The sequence below is a fragment of the Brassica rapa genome, chromosome A03, assembly GCF_000309985.2.
Source record: "Brassica rapa cultivar Chiifu-401-42 chromosome A03, CAAS_Brap_v3.01, whole genome shotgun sequence".
Lineage (NCBI taxonomy): Eukaryota > Viridiplantae > Streptophyta > Magnoliopsida > Brassicales > Brassicaceae > Brassica > Brassica rapa.
Window position 1 is genome coordinate 2539706 of NC_024797.2, and position 15339 is coordinate 2555044.

The 15339-nt window shown below is 39.6% G+C and overlaps 2 protein-coding genes across 4 annotated transcripts; one reads left to right on the forward strand and one right to left on the reverse strand.

The window, feature by feature from the left end:
- Positions 1 to 290: 290 nt before the first annotated feature.
- LOC103856023 (E3 ubiquitin-protein ligase KEG) lies at positions 291 to 8760 on the forward strand. Of its 3 annotated transcripts, none has more exons than XM_033286561.1 (16): positions 291 to 1633; positions 2277 to 2630; positions 2724 to 2954; positions 3048 to 3173; positions 3255 to 3591; positions 3748 to 3905; positions 4030 to 4187; positions 4583 to 4704; positions 4939 to 5073; positions 5399 to 5523; positions 5711 to 5815; positions 5895 to 6128; positions 6209 to 6542; positions 6629 to 6817; positions 6894 to 7199; positions 7277 to 8760. In XM_033286561.1, exons 1-16 carry the CDS (start codon positions 921 to 923, stop codon positions 8489 to 8491), a joined length of 4842 nt encoding a protein of 1613 aa, XP_033142452.1. In that variant the 5' UTR covers positions 291 to 920; the 3' UTR covers positions 8492 to 8760. The 3 variants fall into 3 exon arrangements, with proteins under 3 accessions (XP_033142452.1, XP_009131351.1, XP_009131350.1); XM_009133103.3 differs by having other exon boundaries at positions 294 to 1633; positions 4586 to 4704; positions 7271 to 8491; XM_009133102.3 differs by having other exon boundaries at positions 298 to 1633; positions 7271 to 8760.
- A 17-nt stretch (positions 8761 to 8777) lies between these two features.
- Positions 8778 to 12719, reverse strand: LOC103856022 (sulfate transporter 4.1, chloroplastic). Its single transcript, XM_009133100.3, has 16 exons — positions 12384 to 12719; positions 12056 to 12104; positions 11764 to 11968; positions 11474 to 11642; positions 11318 to 11383; positions 11127 to 11234; positions 10938 to 11045; positions 10662 to 10727; positions 10496 to 10556; positions 10221 to 10348; positions 10086 to 10127; positions 9875 to 9991; positions 9709 to 9760; positions 9474 to 9612; positions 9310 to 9398; positions 8778 to 9229 (listed from the first exon to the last, which is right to left on the reverse strand). The coding sequence occupies exons 1-16, from the start codon at positions 12717 to 12719 to the stop codon at positions 8889 to 8891; spliced, it is 2076 nt and encodes a 691-aa protein (XP_009131348.2). The 3' UTR covers positions 8778 to 8888.
- Positions 12720 to 15339: the final 2620 nt, after the last annotated feature.

Below are 15339 nucleotides of genomic sequence, written 5' to 3' on the forward strand. Positions count from 1 at the left end.
TCTCCATGACACTCTCTGATGATATTGCAAGTTGAAGAAACTGACACCTTCACTTCGTAGTCCTTTGATATTCTGTATTGCTTCTCCAAGGCCCTGATCCACCGATAAGCAACCTGGGTGTTAGTCATAGGTTAGAAACCTCGGGTACTAAAAACCCATTTAATTGTTGTCTAAAGCCCACTTTTACTCGTAACGAAGGCCCGTTTTATTAATTTATTGTTTTTCGTATAAAGTCCAAATATCTTTTCGGTTCAGTAAAAAGTAAAAACTAATATTGCTTTACTACCATAAACCTTATGGTTAAAATTGGTTCATACAAAAAAATGCGATGGTTGACAATTGGTCAAAAAATGGGTTCTGCCCACCACCAAAGGCACCCACCCGTCAAACCTAAACCGACGAGCCAACACTAACATCCACCATTAAAAATTAAATTAAAAAAATCATAATCACCCAACAGTAAATAATTTTCTAACAAAAAACAAAAAATCATAATCATCCAACAGTAAATAATTTTCTAACAAAAAAAAAACAAAAATCATCCTACAGTAAATAAATAATTATTTCGAGCATTAATCATAATATCCTAGAGTATAAAACCTTGAAGAAGAACCTTTTTCACATTTTCTTACATTATTATTTTATTTTCATCCTGCTCGATAACTCAACGTGTCTGGTTCCTCAGCAATTGTTGATCTACCTTTTCCTTCTTCTACTACTCCATGGATCTGCTCTTCTCTCCCTGATCCAGATCGAAAGTCCCTAGAATTTTTTTTTTTAATTTGTTTGTTTGTTGTCGTTATGTCCTAAAGCAACTCTCTCTCTCTCTCTATCTTCAAGTGATTGAGATTTTTCACACACTTCCTTCCTTCTACTCTCCTCTCCTCTCCGATCTCTCGCGATTCTAGGGCTTTCTCTAAATGGTGGCGGCGAAGATGAAGGTCCCCTGTTGTTCCGTGTGCCACACGCGGTACAACGAGGACGAGAGAGTCCCTCTCCTCCTCCAATGCGGACACGGCTTCTGCAAAGACTGCCTCTCCAAGATGTTCTCCTCCTCCTCCGACACCTCCCTCGCTTGCCCCCGGTGCCGCCACGTGTCCGTCGTGGGGAACTCCGTCCAGGGCCTCCGGAAGAACTTCGCTATGCTCGCCCTCGTCGGCGGGGGGAACTTCGATTGCGATTACACTGACTCCGACGAAGACGAAGACGACGAGGAGGATGATCGTTATGCTGCTTCTAGCTCGCGTGGTGGTGATAAGAGCAGCTCGTGTGGGCCTGTGATTGAGGTCGGAGCTCACCCGGAGATGAAGCTTGTGAAGCGGATTGGGGAAGATGGGAGTGGAGGAGGGGGTGTTGAGATGTGGGATGCGACGGTGGCGGGAGGTGGGGGGAGGTGTAAGCACCGAGTGGCGGTGAAGAAGATGTGTTTGACGGAGGATATGGATGTGGATTGGATGCAGGGGCAGCTGGAGAGTTTGAGGAAGGCTTCGATGTGGTGTAGGAATGTTTGTACTTTCCATGGGGTTGTGAAGATGGATGGATCTATGTGTCTATTGATGGATAGGTGCTTTGGTTCTGTTCAGTCTGAGATGCAACGCAATGAAGGGAGACTCACTTTAGAGCAGATCCTAAGGTTACTTCTTTTGTGCTTTGTGCCTAATCTCATTACTCAATTTATTTGCATAAAGCTTCAAACTTTGATCGCGTGTCTCCTAATTGCAAATTACTGGACTAAACCAGACTTGTGTTTTTTTTTTGTGTTATTACTGTTATAAATTCTATAGGAATTGGGCACGCTTTCAGATTTTAGTGAAACAGGCAACTTAAGCCTTTTAGGTAACTGAGGTTTGGATGTTCTAGTGCTGAGCACTCTGATTATCTTGAAATTAGGAGAAAACTTGAAGTAGTTGTCATCTCTCTTTGTCAGATTAGTGAGAGTTCATAGTATGTTTTTGGTTCCAAGGTTAGCTTTAGTCAGGGCAGGCCCTGACATTTCGGGGCTGTAGCCAATTTAGTAAGAGATTCAATAATTTTATATATATAAATTTGGGGTCTATTTCTATTTCTATGTAATTTTCTTCAAAAATTTTGGGGGCATAGGCCAGTGCCCAGGACCGGCCCTGCCTTTAGTTCACTTGTTTGGAACTGCTAACTTAAAGAACAAGTGAATAAATGATTGTTTTTGTATTATTAACAACTTAAAAATTACCTCCAGTAACCAACCTATGTATTATTTCATTGCTATTGTTGTGATATTAATTTTTTAACAACTGTAGATATGGGGCGGATGTTGCTCGAGGGGTTGCAGAGCTCCACGCAGCAGGTGTGATATGTATGAATATAAAGCCTTCAAATCTTCTTTTGGACGCAAGTGGCAACGCCGTGGTTTCTGATTATGGCCTCGCTCCCATCCTCAAGAAGCCAATATGCCAGAAAACTCGACCAGAGTTTGATTCTTCCAAAATCACTCCATACACGGACTGTGTAACACTCAGTCCACACTACACTGCGCCGGAGGCTTGGGGGCCAGTGAAAAAGCTCTTTTGGGAGGACGCAAGTGGCGTGTCTCCGGAGTCGGACGCCTGGAGTTTTGGTTGCACGTTGGTTGAGATGTGCACTGGCTCCACTCCGTACGTGAAGAAGCCTCTTCCTACTTGCAGATTATTTCACTTGTGTGTTTTGTGTTATCCGTTGTGCTGTAACTATCACTTGAATTTTGGCAGGTGGGATGGTCTTAGTAGAGAGGAGATTTTTCAAGCTGTTGTGAAAGCAAGGAAAGTACCACCTCAGTATGAACGTATAGTGGGCGTGGGGATCCCTCGAGAGTTATGGAAAATGATTGGTGAATGTCTTCAGTTTAAACCCTCGAAGAGACCTACTTTTAATGCAATGCTTGCTACCTTTCTTCGTCATTTACAGGAGATACCACGTAGCCCTTCAGCAAGCCCTGATAAGTAAGAGTTATAGCATCAAAGCCGAAGATTGTTTTGTGTCATTATGCCTTATATTCATGCGCCTAACAATTTTACAAACCGTGTATGATGTAGTGGGTTTATCAAAGTGTGTAGAGTAAATGTTGTAGAAGAAACTCGCTCTACTAACATGGGGGTCTTACCAGATAACCCTATCAATCTACATCGGGTTGTTTTGGAGGGAGACTCCGAGGGTGTAAGGTTGGTATCTGTTACTTGTTTTGGGTAAAGATAAACAACCTTTTCTCAACTACATTGGTTTGATTTTTTGTTTTGGAGTAGAAATATACTAGCAAAGGCTGCAACTGGGAGCGGTGGAAGCTCTGTGAGGTATCTATTAGAGGCGCAAAACGCTGACGGTCAATCTGCTCTTCACTTAGCTTGCAGACGCGGCAGTGTCGAGCTTGTGGAGGCTATACTGGAGTATGGGGAGGCGAATGTAGATATTGTGGACAAAGATGGGGATCCTCCTCTTGTATTTGCCTTGGCAGCTGGATCTCCACAATGTGTTCATGTTCTTATCAAAAAGGGGGCTAATGTTAGGTCTAGACTGCGGGAAGGATCAGGTCCGTCTGTTGCTCATGTGTGTTCGTACCATGGACAGCCTGATTGTATGCGTGTAAGTCTCTGCTCCTGAGGAAGTTACCAATCACTTTAAGGCTTCCACCACATGTTCACAAATCTTCCACTTATCTGAAGTATATTGTAACTTAGGCTAGTCTTATATCTATGACCATGTTAATGGTTCCCCTCTCATTATTGATTCTATTGATAGGAATTGCTGGTAGCTGGAGCTGATCCAAACGCAGTGGATGATGAAGGTGAAACTGTGCTTCATCGAGCTGTTACCAAGAAGTACACAGATTGTGCCATTGTTATATTGGAAAATGGGGGATCTAGATCAATGGCCGTTTCAAATGGAAAGGGCCTTACGTAAGTACATAACTGAACTCTTATATGCTACCTATACGCTTCCATTTTTTCTCAGGAATACATATTCCATTTGTAGACCTGTGTTTCCATTGTTTATGCTTTAGATCTTTATACCTTTTTTCAGACCGTTACATATGTGTGTATCAACATGGAATGTTGCTGTTATCAAGCGGTGGGTGGAAGTTTCCAGCCCAGAAGAAATTTCTCAGGCAATTGACATCCCAAGTCCAGTTGGCACTGCTCTATGTATGGCTGCTGCTATAAGGAAGGATCATGAAAAGGGTAATGAATTATAGTATCTTTTGTTAAGTAAATTGCTTTATATAAGTATCACGATTTTTTGTGTTGTCTACTCGAGTCCTGTACTTATTTTTCAGTGCCATTTCTGGCAGTTTATTATGAATATCTGGTCTTTTTTTGTGTGGACCTTTACGAAGTATTATCTTTTTATTGGCTAGACACGATGGTTACTCTCACCCCTAAATGATTAGAATGTTTTCAAGCTCCATTTCCATTGTTTTTTTTTTCAAGCTCCATTGACGAAAAAGGATGTTATTTGAACTTTTTCCTACTATTTCTTACAATTGTGTCGTTTCGAGTTTGAATTTATTGCATGCTATGTCTTTATTCGATTTGTTATATATATATCAGTTTACTTAGCATGTATGCTGCTGCAGAAGGTAGAGAGCTAGTCCAAATATTGCTTGCGGCTGGGGCAGATCCAACTGCGCAAGATGCTCAGCATGGGCGAACAGCGTTGCATACTGCTGCTATGGCTAACAATGTGGAACTTGTGAGAGTAAGATGCTTTCCTTCCAAGAACATGTTAAACGTTTATGTTTCAAAGAGGAAGAGTAGTTTTATGTTTTGTCAGTGTTGATAGATATGTTGTTGCGGATCACCATACACTTCATAAATAGTTTTGAGGAATTTGACGAAGAGTATCTTCAGTGCTGATAGACTTCCGTAAATTTCACTCATATCTTTCATTTATATTGTGTCTACAGCCAACCACATTTTTCTAATTTGATAGGTAATTCTAGATGCTGGTGTGAATGCGAACATCCGGAATGTTCACAATACAATTCCCCTTCACATGGCTTTGGCCAGAGGGGCGAACGCCTGTGTTAGCCTACTTCTAGAGTCTGGCTCGGACTGCAATATACAGGTAATATTATTTTAATTCTTTAGTCATAAAGAGGCTAAGCTAATATGCTAGTGCTTTAATCTCTAGTCAAGTCGCATGAGAATGTTGAATTGTTGATATAAATACAAATAGTTCTTTGTGGCTCGTTTCCTATTGATGTTTAATGATGATCAGTTTATTGTAAGTAAGTTAGCGTTTGGTATGAATAACATGGTTCGGAATATATGTTCTTTGCATAAGTAGTGGCAAGGCTTTGTGCTTCTGATGTTTGTAGGTTCCACATCGGTTAACAAGTGCTGTTTTTACTTTGTCATTTGACTTGCTTCTTCTGTTTTCATTTTATAAGGATGATGAAGGAGACAACGCATTCCATATAGCAGCAGATGCAGCAAAGATGATACGTGAAAACCTTGATTGGCTAATTGTGATGCTTAGGAGACCTGATGCTGCTGTGGATGTCAGAAACCACAGGCAAGCACTAATCTGATACTATTATAAATATTAAATAGTTGAAATAGAGGGTATACTCGTTGCTCTGGGGTTATGTTAGTTTCCTTCTACAATCATAGTGTATATAATTAACTTCAGAAGCTGGTATTTTGAATTGCAATTGCCCTTTTCTTCTAAGATCATAATTTATATAATTATTGGAAAACAGTGGGAAGACAGTACGTGACTTCTTAGAAGCCCTTCCAAGAGAATGGATCTCCGAGGATCTGATGGAGGCACTTTTAAAAAGGGGAGTTCATCTATCGCCTACAATGTGAGGACTTCCTCTTAAACCTTTCTACTAATATATACACCTTTACTCAGTTAACTGACGCTGGTTTTCAAATTCTCAGCTATGAGATAGGAGATTGGGTGAAGTTCAAGAGAGGCATAACAACACCCTTACATGGATGGCAAGGTGCTAAGCCTAAGAGCGTTGGGTTTGTGCAAACCATTCTTGAGAAGGAAGACATGATTGTCGCATTTTGCTCTGGTGAAGCTCGTGTGCTAGCAAGTGAAGTTGTTAAGTTGATTCCGTTGGACAGGGGCCAGCATGTAAGACTCAGAAAAGACGTTAAAGAGCCAAGGTTTGTGGTTGCTCTCCACTGTGAATTTTTCTCTGAAGTGATAATATTATATGGTGTTGATTGATTTTATTTTATTTTAGGTTTGGTTGGCGTGGCCAATCACGTGATAGTGTTGGTACTGTTCTATGCGTTGATGAGGATGGGATCTTACGAGTTGGGTTTCCTGGAGCATCTAGAGGCTGGAAAGCTGATCCTGCCGAAATGGAGCGTGTGGAAGAGTTCAAAGTTGGGGACTGGGTCCGTATTCGTCAGAATCTGACGTCAGCAAAGCATGGTTTTGGATCTGTTGTCCCAGGGAGTATGGGGATTGTTTATTGCGTGAGGCCAGATAGCAGCCTCCTCGTGGAGCTGAGTTATCTTCCAAATCCATGGCATTGTGAGCCTGAAGAAGTTGAACCCGCTACTCCCTTTAGGGTAATGTACTTTGATTAGATATATTACAAAACAATTCATACTTCATATGAGAAGTTTAGTGCCAACAAACCTTTTTTATATTATAGATTGGTGATCGGGTTTGCGTAAAGCGGTCAGTTGCTGAACCTCGTTATGCTTGGGGCGGTGAGACTCACCACAGTGTTGGCAAAATTAGTGAAATAGAGAATGATGGTCTCCTAATAATTGAAATACCAAACCGGCCTATACCGTGGCAGGCAGATCCTTCAGACATGGAGAAGATTGATGATTTCAAGGTAAAACTGGTTTTCTCATGCAGCATCTCAGGAGCTTTGATTCCTTTTAACGCTGAGCCTTTTATACTACAAGCAGGTTGGGGACTGGGTCAGAGTGAAGGCGTCAGTTTCTTCCCCAAAATATGGATGGGAAGACATTACTCGAAACAGTATTGGCGTGATGCACAGCTTAGACGAAGATGGTGATGTGGGGATAGCGTTCTGTTTCAGGAGCAAGCCGTTTTCATGTTCGGTGACAGATGTTGAGAAAGTTGTACCGTTTCATGTTGGGCAAGAGATTCATATGATACCATCTATCGCCCAACCACGGCTTGGATGGTCAAACGAGACTCCAGCAACTATTGGTAAAATTATGAGAATCGACATGGATGGGACTCTGAGTGTAAGTTTCTGTAATGTATCATTTCCCAAACAGCTTTTCGTATTCAGCACTAACTCTATGTTCTCCTGTAGGCACAGGTGACTGGTAGACAGACATTGTGGAAGGTCTCACCTGGGGATGCAGAGATGCTATCAGGCTTTGAAGTCGGTGACTGGGTGCGCTCAAAACCAAGCCTAGGAAGCAGACCGAGTTACGATTGGTTTAGTGTAGGAAGAGACAGCATCGCCGTTGTTCACAGCATACAAGAAGCAGGTTACTTGGAGCTGGCTTGTTGTTTCCGGAAAGGAAGATGGAGCACTCATTACACAGATTTAGAGAAGATCCCATCTCTGAAAGCCGGCCAGTTTGTGCGTTTCCAGAAGGGCTTAACGGAGCCAAGATGGGGCTGGAGAGGAGCTAAGCCCGATACTCGAGGCATCATAACGACTGTTCACGCTGATGGAGAGGTGAGAGTTGCTTTCTTTGGGTTGCCTGGGCTGTGGAAAGGAGATCCAGCGGATTTAGAAGTGGAGCGTATGTTTGAGGTTGGAGAATGGGTGAGACTCAAAGAAGGTGTTCCTAGCTGGAAGTCCATTGGACCAGGAAGTGTTGGTGTAGTCCATGGAGTAGGATATGAGGGAGACGAGTGGGACGGAACTATCTCCGTTTCGTTTTGTGGAGAGCAAGAGAGATGGACAGGGTCCTTTACGCATCTAGAGAAAGCAAAGAAGCTTGTAGTCGGACAAAAAACTCGTGTCAAACTAGCGGTGAAGCAGCCTAGGTTTGGCTGGTCAGGTCACAGCCACGGGAGTGTAGGAACCATAGCAGCCATCGACGCGGATGGTAAGCTACGGATATACACACCAGCCGGTTCCAAAACATGGATGCTAGACCCATCGGAAGTGGAAACCATAGAGGAAGAAGAGCTCAAGATCGGGGACTGGGTCAGGGTGAAGCCGAGCATCACAACACCTACTTACCAGTGGGGAGAAGTGAACCCTTCAAGCATAGGAGTGGTTCACAGAATGGAGGACGGAGACTTGTGGGTGTCTTTCTGTTTCCTAGACAGGCTATGGCTTTGCAAAGCCGTGGAAATGGAACGTATAAGACCGTTTGGAATTGGAGACAAGGTTAAGATAAAGAACGGTCTGGTCACACCTCGGTGGGGTTGGGGAATGGAGACGCATGCAAGTAAAGGACACGTTGTGGGAGTTGATGCAAATGGGAAGCTGAGAATAAAATTCCTCTGGAGAGAAGGGAGGCCATGGATTGGTGATCCTGCTGACATCGTTCTAGATGAACCTTCTGGCTGAGTGTATGATTATGTTTTTGAATTCTGGAAGATTTGATCATTAGGGCTGATCTGTGCATTACAAAAAAGACATAAAGAGCTCTCTTAAGCCCTTGTGCCAACCATGTAATCTATCTATATCTCTTGTCTCTCTCATGATGATTTATTAATACTTTTGTTAATAAAGTTAAAAACTATAGAGTGGTAGGAGATATTTAGGAGTTGTATCATCTATTATCTTTTTCTTTGTTTGTTGTTTGTATAAAATAATGAATCCTTTCTTCAGTATTATTAACAAGCCTTTTGAATGGTCTTAGCCTCTGATATTACTGTGTTAAGAGGAAAAATAATAACAGTATATTTTGTTGATTACAAAATGGCAACAACTATACATAGATACTTATACATTACATGATACTTTACTTCTCCACTGGCAACAATGGCTCCTTCAACAAAGTGTTGTAGGATTGAAGATCATTGTATGATGATGAACCGTTATTGTTGCTAAACCTTCTCAAGAAACTTGGTTTCTTCTCTTCCAAGCTAGAGCTCTGTACGCAGTTAAGACACACTTGTACTGCGTCGTGCACTCTCACAAAGTACCATTCTTTTCCAACAAGCTCCACCATTCCTGATCTCGCTATTGTCATGTGAACGTCTTTGTTCGGATTTGAGATCGCTAGCTGAATGTCCCTTGCTTTGTACTCCTGATACAATTCTTTTAAGGCTTCCACTGCGCTCGAGTCAATATGAGTAACAGCTGCCATTGTTCGTATTTATGTTTAGGTATTGTCTATAAACATGAGTCATTCAGATTCAGTAGAGAATAGAGGGCCTTACGTGACATTTCCAGGATAACAAAAGAGATTCTCTCCACCTCTGGTCCCTTGGTTGTGTATTTGTCAACAGCAACTTCATATTCTCGAAGTCTGCACTTTGCGAAAAAACGGCTTGTTATTATTTTTATTGAGTCGCACCACAAGGAATAAGAATGTCACTCTCACCTGTCTTTAATGTAGCTTATGTTGGCAAAGTAAATAGGAGCATCGATTCTGACAATCACAATCCCGTTGTATGTGTAAGCCTCTGGATACTGCTTCACGTTTCTGTACACTGTGGTTCCTGGAAGACGCCCCAAGACAGCTACCAGGAGAGCAATCATGATAAGAAATTAAAGTGAAAGTTAGAAAATAGGCACCACTCTTAAAACGCTTGTGACCAAGAGGCAATTGAACATACCAATATGAGGGTTTGCAGACTCGTGGATAACGAATGCTAGTGAGAAACCAACCTACAAAAATGAATGTATTGCAACTGCGTGAGTCCTTAGAAGACATTACAGAACTTATATAAATTTACACATTAGTTAGGCGAATCCGAGCATAATAAGTCTTTAAATACTTACACCAACAAGGACACCAATCTCTATTCCAAAGAACAAAGTTGTGGTGCTAGTGATGGTCCATAGTGTAAAATCCCTCTTGTCCACTCGCCATAGGAAGATAGCTTCATCATAGTCTACCTATATTGATAAACATCCGGAAAGTATAAATGAAAAAAAAAAACAGAAGCAAATTCATCTTCTCTCCTTGGCAGGTGGGTTGTTATGAACTTACCAAGCCACTAACAGCAGAGATCACTATTGCTGCCAAAGCACACTGCGGATTCAAGAGAGATAAGCAACAAAGTCAAATATTAAGAATCTATTTTTGCAATGATCCAAAGTTTTAGAAAGAGTGTGCAGACAAGACCTGTGGTATGTATTTGAACACTGGTGTCAAGAACAGTAGAGAACATCCAATGATGATTCCTGTTATAAGTCCTGATAAACCGGTCTTAGCTTCACTTTCATTACTCACAGCTGACCTAGAAAATGATCCTATTTTTTGCATTTAGGACATTCACAGATTCGTCAAACTAAGGTTATTAACTCCAAAATGAACTGTATGACAATAAGTAATATTAGAAGAACTGATACATGTATTTGGCAATTGTTGATGGCTTTGATCATATCAAGATAATATACCTGTAGATGGGTATGCTGAAAATAATGACCCCAATATATTTGCAACACCAAGACCAAACAACTGTCAAGTAAGGGGATAAACAGTTGAGCTTTCAATGAAAACAGACGTAAAAGAAAAGAAAATAAGAGCAGCACTACTCAATTATTCTATAGTCAAGCAGAATACCTCTGAATTTGAATCCAACTCATATCTGTTTTTTGCTGCAAGTGCTTTGGCTATACCCACAGATTCCTGGATAAAAAAGTGTAGAGCTACTTAATTAGGGAACAACACAACATAATACCAATTGCCATGTGTTACTTCACCCAGAATCTAAAGAAGAAATTGTCATTTTCTTTAATTCCTTATGAAGTCACTATCAATTTATGGTTTCACATGATTAGGTTCAGTTGGAGTTCCCATTTGCCCATTCTGATAAAAGCAATGATGTTGATGTCTCACCAAGATGGCAACACCTGTAATGAGAGCTGATGTTGGAAGCAATGTTTTTGCATGATCAAAGCTTCTTGGGAAAGAAAAAGTTGGAAGTCCTTGAGGTATTTCTCCCACCTGAAATATACTAAGACTTTTACAATTACTGCAAATACTCAACCACTATGCATCTCAACAAAGAAACTACAGCGATCTGACCAGAGAGATGGAAGGTGGATGGAACACTTTCGCAATGGTTGTACCGAGAACTATCCCTGTGAGTGGCGCTGCTGCTCGTAAGAACTGAAGTTCCTTCTTTGCTTTCCCCTGCCATAAAACACCATGACCTTATAATCACACTCTAATAATGGAAACTACTGTTTCATTGGAAAAAAGAACAAGGCTCATACCACATGCTTCATCACTTGAAGGATTACTAGAATGAGAGATCCCATCAAGAAAGGTGGCCATTGAAACTACCAAAAAAAAGATCCATCTCTATAAAGTACAAGTAGAATAAGTTTTTTTTTTTAATCATTATTTGAATCTGATAATGGAAGTTTCACCTTATCAGCTCCAGCTATAATGCTCTCAACTAGTGGCACAATCTTGCTGCTCCTAGCAATGTTATACCCCAAGAAATATTTAACTTGAGATAATCCAATCACAATGGCCGAAGCACTTGTAAATCCAGATATGACCGAGTGACTAATGAAACGAATAAGCCATCCAAGCCTGTATTGAAACACACGAACAAGGAAGATATGCTCATGAAACAGCTATAAACAGAGGACTTTTGATTAAACAGACAACATCTCCATTGTCTGAATCCAAGAAAAACTAATGTTATTATTACCTTAAGAGCCCCATGATGCACTCCAATATTCCAACCAAAAGAGCCAGCAAAATAGCAAGTTCAATATGTAATTCTTCCTCAGACGAATCAGCGATTCCTCCCAAAGCATTGGAGACAAGAAGAGACACCAATGCCACAGGTCCGATTGCAAGCTGACGAGATGAGCCGAATATGGCATAGACAAATATCGGCACAAACGATGAGTCTGCATCAAAGGTTACAAAACTGAATCAAGCTAGACATTTCCTTAAAAAATCAAGAGCACAAGAATCTGTTTCAGAATAAAACTCACATAGACCGTATATTGGTGGAAGGCCAGCTAGCTTTGCATACGACATTGCCTGCTCAGATCCATCAAACGTTATTCAAATCGAACAAAGGCACATAGTAATGCATATTGTTACTGAAAATAATTAAATTAGTAATCCTCTTAAGCTACACAACAATTATTTTTTCACATTTAGTTCTCCAGCCACACATTGGTTACGGATAAAACAAGATCTCTAGCTAACTAATGCTACTGATTCAGACCATAGTCAGATCAAATTCAAGGCATATCAACACAAGTAAGGTAAGGTATGTTTGATGATTCAAGCTTCTTAAGCTAAGATAATTAATACCTGAGGAACAAGCATTATACCAACGGTGATACCAGCCATGAGATCGAGCTTAAAATACTCACTCCATTTATAAGTTCGAATCCATCTGAAGCAAGGAAACAGAGTCTCAACCCAATCCACGAGGCTCATCCGCTTGATCTTCGCCCTCCATCCGGATAAGATATCGTCGAAAGGGATCGATGGAGGACGAGCATCATCGGAGGTGTCAGGGTGCTGGAGCGGGATGACCTTAACGGGTCGGTTCTGACCCGGAAGCTTGGGAGAAGAAGTCGAACCGGTTCCGGATCTTGATACAAGGCTGGTCAGGTCCTTGACGCTGAGGGATGCGTAGGACATGGCTCTGCGCGCACCGTTGGTTGGCGCACGTTAGTTCAAAATGTATGTATGTGAAAGAGCAATCGTATCGTATCATATCATTGTTTATTCCATGTTCCAACAAACTTAATATAGAAAATTATATAAGTATAATCAATTTTTATGCAGCTGTTAATTACATCCACGTAAAATTTGATTAGTTTAATTCACGTATAATAAAACCATTCGAGTGACGTACTTACGTATTTAATCAGTAGTTAATTGCAAAGAATAACTTGTTTGTTTCGTCACGTTCAAATACTACAAAACAGTCATCCACTACAAGTGGCTTACGTGCCAGTTTGAAGATTTTTTTAAAGTGATGGAAACTCATGAAAAATGTGTTTGGAAGTAAGAAAACAAGATTAGGGATGAAGATGGACGTTAAACCGTCTAGATCCACGATGTTGATGAGTAAAGTAGGTCAACTCTCATGTCGGGCCCATCATAATTCACTACAATAATAATAAAAAAAGTTATTCATAAAACACACCCTGAGTTTTTCAATGTTTCTGTTTTAAGCCCCCAGCTTTACTTACGACGCATATCAGTACATGGCGAGCATGTGTGATGATCATATTATTCTGTGTTGCTGCTATCACCACTACTACTATTGCAGTTTTTTCTCAAGTTCATCGAATTGCCATCCATCAACCTCATCTGCAGGGTAATCACGAGCCACCTTACCAACGTCAGTTCCAAGCTCGGCTAGTTCGGCTTCAGGGTTGAATTCTTGACTGGAACCAGCAGTAGTAGACGGTTCCTCGGGAGGATTGCTCAACTCTGGTGTCTGGGTCAAAATAGTAGATTCAGTAGGAGCATCAATGCTACTGCTGGGAATGGGGATTTGGGTGGTGAAGCATTGCTTTTAGTGGCTCGCCTCCTATATCTGGATCGTAATACAAAACAATACCCATTCACGTCTCTTTGCTTCATCAGAAGCAAGTTGTTCCTCCGAACTCATTTCTTTATCCTTGACAGAAATTTCACTAGCTCCATCAATCTCCTTAAGAACAGTGACTCAGTGAGAGCCATCGATCTGATAATCAGCAGTGCCCTTTCATGACCTCTGTATGAGACTGCAGCTTCTTCCAATCTCTGAATTGTCTGATTAAACGCTAACACGCTACAAAGTCACAGTCCAAATTATTATACATGCAAGTCTCAAAGTAATGCAACTCTAGTGTCATATTATTCTTATAGAGAGCAACAACAAGTTAAAAATATGGTGAAACGTCACAGTTTAGGACTCATGATGAATCTTGATAGCAACCATCTTTTAACTTTTAATTAAAAAAAGCTAAGAACCATCTTTTAAAAGTGGGGCTGTTAGAAGAATATAAAAAACCATCTTTTTCGTTTACCAAAAAAAAAAAAAAACCATTTTTAACTTTTAACTAAAAAAAACTAAGAACCGGTTCTTACAATGCGATATTGGAATAATTTGGCTCGGCTTGGTCAGCCGGGTGGACACAGACAATGTTTTTATTACAGCGGTAAAAATAAATATAATTTCTTTTTACTTTTTTTCCTTGGTGTATCCAATAGAAACTTTGGCCGGATCTCAGATATTATTATCTATATTATTTAGTATTTCTTTTTATTTACATATTTAGCTATTACATTTACAATAAATTAATTACTTTTTTTATGTGTTTCTTTTTATTTACAGATTCTACCACTGTATTTAAAATCAATTTAAATTAATTAATTAATTACACTTCCAAAACTTATTTAACCAAATCGATATTCATATATTGACCATTATTAGTATTGTACGAAACAATATCTTTTAATATTTTCCTCAAATTAAAAATATAAGAAAATTTATTTGGTTTATTAAAAGCTTATGACATAAAATATTTTAATTTGGAAAGATTAATTTTATTAGTATAGAGAAACATACTAATTGGTATTTTAATTTATAAATAAATACATCAAAAATGTTTCATTTAATTTAAATTACTAATTGACGGATATGTTATATAACATATGATTTTGATTGGTTTAGTATCCAATCATAATATGAGTAACTAACAAATTACATAAAACTAAAACCGTCGATCTGTCATAAATATATATTACAAATCGAAAATGAACACCGATATGAATGCATGTTTGTACAACCATTACATTTTTGTATTTTGAAGAATTTCATATATATATTTTATTAAAATAAACGCACGCGGATGCACGGATCAGGTTCTAATTGGTTTTTAAAGCTACAGCCAAAAAAAAAAAAATTGTAACAACCTTACTTTATAAATCCCCATCTAAAATGTGAAATTTTTTAAAAGTACATCCTTTAAAATTAAATAAAAGAAAAAACTACAGCTCAAATTTTATAGTAAAAGTTTTACAGTTACAAACGAACCAATTAACATATAATACCATATAATATAATGTAAACTTACCTAATCCAAATCTAACACATATGTAAATATATATAGTAATAATGTACATATGCTAGAATGATATCGACTTGCTCTCCAAGTTTCTCCATTTATTCTTCAATTTTTTTTATGGGTTTTAAAGGGCTTTTATAATTTGGGTCCTAAAATATATCTAATATATAAGAAGGCTTAAGAGGCAATCCCTCTCT